The sequence below is a fragment of the Solanum dulcamara genome, chromosome 2 (assembly GCF_947179165.1).
Source record: "Solanum dulcamara chromosome 2, daSolDulc1.2, whole genome shotgun sequence".
Taxonomy (NCBI): Eukaryota; Viridiplantae; Streptophyta; class Magnoliopsida; order Solanales; family Solanaceae; genus Solanum; species Solanum dulcamara.
Genome location: NC_077238.1, coordinates 22458652 through 22467030, shown reverse-complemented (window position 1 = coordinate 22467030; position 8379 = coordinate 22458652). Strand labels below are relative to the sequence as shown.

At 32.2% G+C, this 8379-nt stretch overlaps 1 protein-coding gene across 2 annotated transcripts; it reads left to right on the top strand.

Moving 5' to 3' along the window:
• The first annotated feature begins 200 nt into the window (after positions 1-200).
• Positions 201-2471, top strand: LOC129880442 (uncharacterized protein At3g61260). Of its 2 annotated transcripts, none has more exons than XM_055954475.1 (4): positions 201-325; positions 588-1437; positions 1661-1742; positions 2184-2471. In XM_055954475.1, the coding sequence occupies exons 2-4, from the start codon at positions 686-688 to the stop codon at positions 2394-2396; spliced, it is 1047 nt and encodes a 348-aa protein (XP_055810450.1). In that variant the 5' UTR covers positions 201-325; positions 588-685; the 3' UTR covers positions 2397-2471. The 2 variants fall into 2 exon arrangements, with proteins under 2 accessions (XP_055810450.1, XP_055810451.1); XM_055954476.1 differs by having other exon boundaries at positions 201-342.
• The last annotated feature ends 5908 nt before the right edge of the window (positions 2472-8379 follow it).

The window sequence follows — 8379 nt, the reverse complement described above, 5'->3', positions numbered from 1 at the left end:
AAATTTTGTTTCCTTCACCTTTGTATTATTAGTTTTAACTTTTATTCATAAATGGCGTAAAAGATTTTTTTTATAATATCAAGTCATCTAAAAAGACAGTTAAAAAAAAGTAACGCTTGTAGCGTAGAGAGTAATGTAATTATTTGTTGCTACATGTTAAAATATACGATAGTATTATTAAATACTTCTATAATTTGGTGTGTAGCATGCAAATGAAGAGAATATTAGTAGAAAAGTTTTAAGAGTGGATCTGAACTTCATCTAAAAAATTTATGGTTCCAAGGAGGCCTTAGTATTCTCTGCTTTGCTCTTCAGCATGTAAATGGTCAGCTTCTCTTCAAAGTTAGTTTTATGGTTTCTTTACTTTAATTTGCTATCTACTGATTAAATGAACTCACTCATTTTTTCAAATCTTGAATGAAGTCACTTGTTTGTCCAAACATAAGTTTTTGTTGCACTCTTTATTTAACTTAATTAGCATATGATTTAAGTGCTACACTTAAGAAAGTTTGTCATTGTTGATTTCCTACAACTTTATTCTGTTGCTTTTAATTGATGAATAAACACTCTTATCCTGGTATTTCTAGATCTGCCTTCTAAATCCATTAGGCAAAAAGAGAAAAAGAATCAAGAAAAGGGTCGATAAAGGAGTTTGGGAGTGTAAGTGAAGTATAAGAGTGACAAAATGAGATCTATAGAGGAGAAAGGATGCTTGAATTATGGACAAAAACAACAAGAGGTTGTAGGAGGCAATTTTGAGTTTCATGGAATGAATCGTGCATCGACTCATCATAGAACAGCAGCCTCAGGTAAACCAACACCATCAAAATGGGATGATGCACAAAAATGGTTGGTCAATCTTTCAAGAGGAGGAGAAAAACACCAATCTAAAGCCACCCCTCGAAACTCCAATGCTGATGACTTAAGGTTGATTGCACCTGTCCCAAAGAAAGAAGACTATTCGAGTGGCGATGAGGGTGATTCTAGTATGATTCAATTTCAAGTAGAAACAAAGAGAGTTGATTGTGATGAATCAATATGGAGAATCAATAATAACAACAACAACTCTGCATCCATTGTTCGATCCATATGTGTTAGGGACATGGGAACAGAAATGACCCCAATTGCAAGCCAAGAGCCATCAAGAACAGCCACACCAATTAGAGCCACAACTCCAGCAGTAAGAAGCCCAATATCCTCAGGATCTTCTACTCCTATTAGGGGACAAAATGGGACAATAGAAAATGGTCAAATTGTTGCCACCATTGATCAGAACAGTGGAAATGCAGGGACTGCACGAATTGTTCGCGATGTAGAGGAAACTATTGACAACGAAATAGCAGCTAAGAAGGGAACAGACCATCCCAACAAGCTTAATCCACTGGAGACTCGTGCAATGGCGTGGGATGAGGCTGAACGTGCTAAGTACATGGCAAGGTAATGTACTAGATAGGCTGCTTCACTAATTAGAAATTACTCATTTGGTCATTATCAGTTTCAACACTTGTGTCAAAATCTATAAAACCAGTTTAAGCACTTAAAAAGTTTTTGTTTCAACACTTGATGTTTATTATCATCTTTTAACAAGCGGACTGTTTGTACCATTCTTTCTTAGCATTGATCATATGAGTAATAAGCAAATATATTGATTTATCTGCAGGTATAAGCGCGAAGAGGTGAAAATACAAGCTTGGGAAAATCATGAAAAGAGGAAAGCTGAAATGGAAATGAAAAGAATGGAGGTAATCAACCTTAATCCTTTATGATATGGCACTTCCTTTCATTACATTCCCTATATGTTCTTGTTTGTGATCGTAACTACTTGAGATGTTGTTAGAGGCGGATTTAATAATTTAAAATTTATGGGTGTAAATTATTAGTCTTTCGAAAACAACTCTCCACCTCCCTGAGATAGTGGTAAGGTGTGCTTACATTCTAGCCTCTCCAAATCATACTCATAGGATTTCATTAGATATATTAGTGTTGTTGTTACACCAAGTGTGAACTTAATATCAACGTAACTTTTGCAAATATTTAACTCCCCGCTGTCCTATACTAGAAACTTTTTCGGCTATGATCACTGAAGTTTATCCACCGTAAGAGTCTAGTTACAAAACAAATGATAGTGGCATTATATTTATGGGTAATAAATAATATAGAGTTATGATTGAGGGATTTTGCAGGTGAAGGCAGAGAGAATAAAAGCAAGGGCAGAGGAGAAGTACAAAAACAAATTGGCAGCAGCAAGGAGAATAGCAGAAGAGAAAAGAGGGAATGCTGAGGCAGAGTTGAATGAAAAAGCTGTGAAGACTTCTGAAAAGGCAGATTATATAAGGAGGACTGGTCATCTTCCCTCTTCTTTCTCTTTTAAGTTACCTTCTTCTTTCTGCTGGTAATAATCTGTACCTATATTTACATTTACTAACTAGTACTAGTAACTTTCTTCCTTAAGCCTTCAATCATGTTCCAAATCTTTTGTGCTAACCTCTTTTATTTCACATAGTTACAAAATGTTGCAAATATTTTTTTAAAATGTCATTCTTCTAAAAACCATGTAATAAAAATATAATGTCGCACAAAGTGGAACCAAGGCAGTAATGTCGAAATGTGGTTGATGAATTTTTATTTTTTTTAATGGGAATATGCCTTTGGAGAATTTTTGATTGTTTAATGTTAAAGGTCATGTGAGTTCTTTGTTTTTACACTTGGCGGAATTATCAGGTGGACTCTTATACTTGACTTCGTTTGTAAGTTGGACCCTTATACTTATGATTTTACCAACTGAATCCTTCAACTCACCAAAACACAATATTTTAAACCCCTCTGACTATTAACCGAACTTACGTGGCACTGATACTGCTAAGTTGGAAAAATGCATCACTACACGCATTTTAAGAAAAGTGAGGTTAAATATTTTATATTAAAAAAATATTTTAAAAAAAACTGTAACTAAAAAAAAAAAAAGAAAAGGAACAACCTTCCTTCTTCCGGCCCCTCGTCCCCCCCCCCCCCCCCCCCCGCGTACACACACTTACACCTCCCAACTTTCTTCTTTTCAGCCCACTTTTTCCTCTTCTATAGATCCATCCATCATACTCATCCCCTTCTTCATCTTCTTAACATCACCCCCTCCCCCTCCCGCAATCAAACTTTTTATCTCTATCTCTAAATGCTCTCTCAAATTAATTTATTTTTCACTACAAATCAATACTTTCTTTGGCCATTTTTTGTTCTACCACATTTTCATTCTTAATAGTTTTAATTTTTTGCGTATCTTTTAAATCTTGTTTGTGTAATGTGAAGGGTGATATTGGGTATTGAAAAACTCCATTGATAAGCTTGAGGAAGCTTGGAGAATAATAAATGAGTTTTGTTAATTTTTGAAATTAATTCAAAATTGTGATGAATATTTGTTGGATTTGTATTTGTGAACTTGTAATATAAAATTCAAGTCAAATAGACAAGAATTTGATCTATTTAGCATGAATTTGGCTCTCAATTTGGGAGCAAATTTGAAGAACATAATGTTCAAAATTTTCATAATTTAGAAAAATATACTTTTTTATTTTTTAACATTTAATATCTTATATGTCACTAAAAATGACGTGGAATTACACAAGTAAAACGAGTGTACTACACTTACACATATCGGATGAGAAAGGGGTTTAAAATATTGTGTTTCAGTAAGTTTAAGAGTTCAGTTGGCAAAGTCATAAATATAAAGATCCAACTTGTAAACGAAACTAAGTATAAAAACATCTCAAGTCATTCCGCCTTTACACTTCCAATTTCTCTTTTTCCCCCTGCCTTTTCTAGCCTTCTCAAAATAATGATCTAGGAAAAGGTTGAATCTTGATGGATGAAATAGCATGTTGATCGGGATAAATAGCCTAAAATTTTGAATAACACTAGAATAAATCTCTCGATATTTTACAAAAAAAAAATAGTAGTAAATTATTATACCGATGGTATATCTGAATTGTTTTAGTTAAAATTTTGTCAATTAATTAAAACATAAATGTTACAAAAGTTTGTCAATGTTAGCATTAGATGCACATGGGGGACTCTTTTACTCGTTCTCTACCCTCTTGGAACCCGCACTTCTCCTTCCCGTCTGACAACAATGCTTCCTCAACGTTACAAAATATACGAGCTATAATTGAATTTTATTGTTTTTAGGGAAAAAGTTTAAATATGTCGTTTGAGAAAAAACTTATTTATGTCATCCGTTAAAAAATTGGCCCATTCATGTTATTTTTATCTGAAAAAAGGTTCAGTCATGCCATTATATGTAAACTAAAAATATTTTTCATTTTACAAAAATATTAACTAAATTATTAATTAAAATAGAAAAAGTTCAAATATGTCATCGAACTTTGAGAAAAGGTTCATCTATGTCATTATTTGTTACAAGGTTCATCTATGTCATTTGTTAAAGTTTGACTCATCTATGTCATTTCAGTTAACAAATAATGACATGGATGAGCCTTTTCTCAAACGAAAATGACATAAATGAGCCACACTTTTAACAGATGGCATAGATGAACCTTTTCTCAAAGTTCGATGGCATATTTGAGCTTTTTCCCTTGTTTTTATTATATCATTTTTAAAGTTAGTTAAAAAAAAAATAATTCTTAAGCAATAACTTATTTTAAAAAATTATTCTGATTTCTTATAATATGAGTTTTTATTTCTAAACATTATATTATATACTTTTTCCCAACTATTTAATTTTTTTTATATTAATAATAATGAATTTATTCTACTAACTCTAAGAATGATATGATAAAGAAAATCAAATTCAACTATACCTTAATATATTACATTGCTTATCGTAACTTTAAGTTATCTCAAGTTTAATTCGAGACCATAATAGTTCTGTAAGAAAACAGTAGAATAAATATTTAGTTGAAAAAATATTGCAGATAATTAATATTTATATAAACATCAAACCAACATTATATAAAAATTTTCATTTGAAATAGTCAAATTAATCTCATAATCACCAATATAAGTTTTTGTTCAAGTATTTACAAATTATGTCCTAAACTTTAGATGGAGGAAACAACTATCTTATTTTGCATTGTTCAATGGCAAAATAGAACCATTTTCTTACTTTGGAGAAACGGTTAGGAAAAAGGTATTTTGATGTATTTTTCTAATTTAGAGACATTTTTTAGCCCAAAACATAACAGTAGAAATATTTTTGAACAAAAAACATAACACAGGGTAAAATTAACCTTTTATAAATAGTTTAAAGATACATTTGACCATTTTCCCTTACAGGAAAGATCAGGAACAGGAAAATGGACAATATCTGCAGGTAGCTCATGGCAAAACGTGAGCTGCAAAATGTGAAAAGTAGATGGATAAGGACCTCAAGAGGTAACGGAGGCATATAAGCAATAATTCACACTCTTGTGATGCAAGAACATAGGTAAGTGATAAGCATAAACGTGTGCCATGAAGGGCCGCAACAATGGTATTGTTCCCGTCGCTTAGCTTATGACTACAGGGGCCACAGCACAGACCCAATAATCTTACAATTAATGATTAGTAAAGCCAACACGATAACAATTTCTTCCAACAAAATCTAGTAGAAATGTAAGTCTCTCGATGGATTATAACATCTACAAGCACAGAACAAAAAGTAGGCATTATTAGATGTTGCTAGAAGCAAACTACTGTTACATATTTATTTTTGCAAATAAGGAGCAACATTATGGACTCGTAAAAAAATCAATTTAATAATTTAAAAAGAATTTAAAGAAAATTTATAATTTAAGAAATCGTCACCTAATTTTAGGATAATTAGGAAATCAATTAATTATTTACAAAATGTCTACGAAATTAATAGACTTTAGGTATGGAGTTCAAGTGATTTCAAAGAAAATATAGTGCTATCCTTCATACTCCACAACTATGAGTCCCAATTGAAATTATTTTTTAAAAATTAAGGAGGAGATAAATAACATAACAAATATAATAAACAAAAAAATATATACAAAAATAAAGTAAAATAATAATATAGGAAATGGCCTAATATTTGGCTAACATCGATAATATACATAATAATGAATTAAAATTATTATTCGAAATTTATTCGAATAGCTTTTTTGGAAAGCAACTTTGAGTTGTGTACCTGTAAAGACACTTAGTTAAGTGTTAGTAATGAATAAATATGAATAATAATAATAATAATAATAATAATAATAATTAAAATAATAATAATAATAACAACAACTCAAAAATAAAATACGTCTTATAAATATGGAGTCCTTAGAAATCGATGATAATTTCTTCATCGTCCACTTTTTTTTAACTTCCTATATAAGATTAATTATAATAGAGACAAAAAGAGTGTCAAAATTATTTAAAGAAAAAGTTTGAAGACAGAAACACATAAAAAGGAAATCAACCAAAAAAAATAGCATAATAATGAAAATAAAAAGAACATTGAAAATTATTAAAATGACTAGAGGAAAAACAACCCAAATACATTAATATTTATATCACATTAGAATGAAAAATGATTTAAAAAATAAATAAATAGATAAAATCAAAAACACTTAAAATGAACCATCACCAGTTCTGATAATTTTGCTGTCAAAAGCAACATCAACACAAGGTCTAAATCCCACAAACTTTGATGATTAGTACAATTTGCTGGAATGCAAGGAGTATTGATACACAAGGCGCCTTAGACAGACTCCAAAAACTCAAGGATTATCACAACCTATCCATGTTAACAATTCTGGAACCATTTGCAAAGCAATCACAGCTCAACCACTACAGAAATCAATTGAGAATGGACAGTGCCATCCATAATCCCAATAACAAGATTTGGTTGTTTTGGAATCAGGATGTGGACTGCTCTGTTATAGATCAAGATGAACAGCAGGTTACTTGTGAAATCAAACATGTGGCTAATCCTAATTCCCATATTATTACCTTTGTTTATGCCAAGTGTAAGGATTACATGAGAAGGAGCCTTTGGGATAAGATGTTGCAGTATGCTAACACAAACAAACCATGGTGCACTATTGGAGACTTTAATGTGATCACAGATGTTGAAGAAAAACTAGGAGGGCAACCATACAATATGAACAAAAGTCTTGAGTTCATAAGTGTAATTGAAGCATGTGGTCTCACTGATTTGGGCCTCCATGGGCAGAATTTTACATGGTGCAATAACAGGGACATGGAAGCTAGAATATGGAAGAGGTTGGACAGGGCCATGGTGAATGATAGGTGGTTAGAGATAATGCCTATGACTACCATGACTCATCTTGGTTCTACAGGTTCAGACCACTGTCCTCTTTTACTTGAATTCAAGGAGACTCACAGTAATCCTATAAAATACTTCAAGTTCCTTAATTGCTGGGTGGAGAATGAATCCTTTTTGGACACTGTTAAAGCCTGCTGGGAAGAATCTATTGAAGGTAATCCAATGAGAATATTCCATATGAAACTTAAGAGGGTGGCAAACACTCTTAGCACTTGGTCAAGAATACAATATGGAGACATATATGAAGCTGTCAAGGAATTTGAACAGAAGGTACAACAAGCAGAAGAGGCTATTATCCAAAACAATTCTGAAAGTAATAGGAGCAAGCTTAATCAAGTGAATGCTCTATACATTAGATATTTGAAGATAGAGCATTCCATCCTTAAGCAAAAAACTCAGCTTCAGTGGTTTAAGGATGGAGATGCCAACTCCAAATATTTTCATGCTATCATCAAAGGAAGGAGAAGAAGATTATTTATTCATAAAATCACTGATGACCAAGAAAACACCATTCAAGGTGATCAAAACATAGTTATTGCTGCCTGTGAATACTTTGAGAAGATCTTTACTGGAAAAGAGGATTTGATCAATGAAGATATCCTAAAATGCATATCCAATACCATCACAGCTCAGCAAAACCAAATTCTTAATGCTATACCTACCAAGGAGGAGTTGAAAGCTGCTGTATTTTCTCTCAGTGATGTGTCTGCTGCAGGTCCTGATGGATTTAATGGCAAATTCTTCCATACTTGTTGGGATATTATTAGTGAAGATTTTTTAAACTTAGTAAAGTACTTTTGTTGTGGACATTCTATTCCCAAGTTCATCACACATGCTTGTTTGGTTCTACTCCTAAAAGTAGACCATCCTAATAAACTTTCAGATTTTAGGCCTATATCACTCAGCAACTTCACCAATAAAGTGATTTCTAAAGTCCTTTACCTCAGACTAGCCCCAATTCTCCCTCAGGTAATCTCTGAAAATCAGTCTGGGTTTGTACAGGGAAGAAGCATTTCTGAAAATATTATGTTAGCACAAGAGATCATTCATGGCATCAAAAAACCAAAGATTGGAGACAATGTTGTTATCAA

What these genes read in the sequence shown, in the direction of transcription:
- LOC129880442 (XM_055954475.1), top strand. Translation starts at nt 686, where the DNA reads ATGAGATCTATAGAGGAGAAAGGATGCTTGAATTATGGACAAAAACAA. An exon ending in CGTGCTAAGTACATGGCAAG is followed by an intron (nt 1,438 to 1,660) that starts GTAATGTACTAG and finishes ATTTATCTGCAG; the next exon opens with GTATAAGCGCGAAGAGGTGA. An exon ending in TGGAAATGAAAAGAATGGAG is followed by an intron (nt 1,743 to 2,183) that starts GTAATCAACCTT and finishes GGGATTTTGCAG; the next exon opens with GTGAAGGCAGAGAGAATAAA.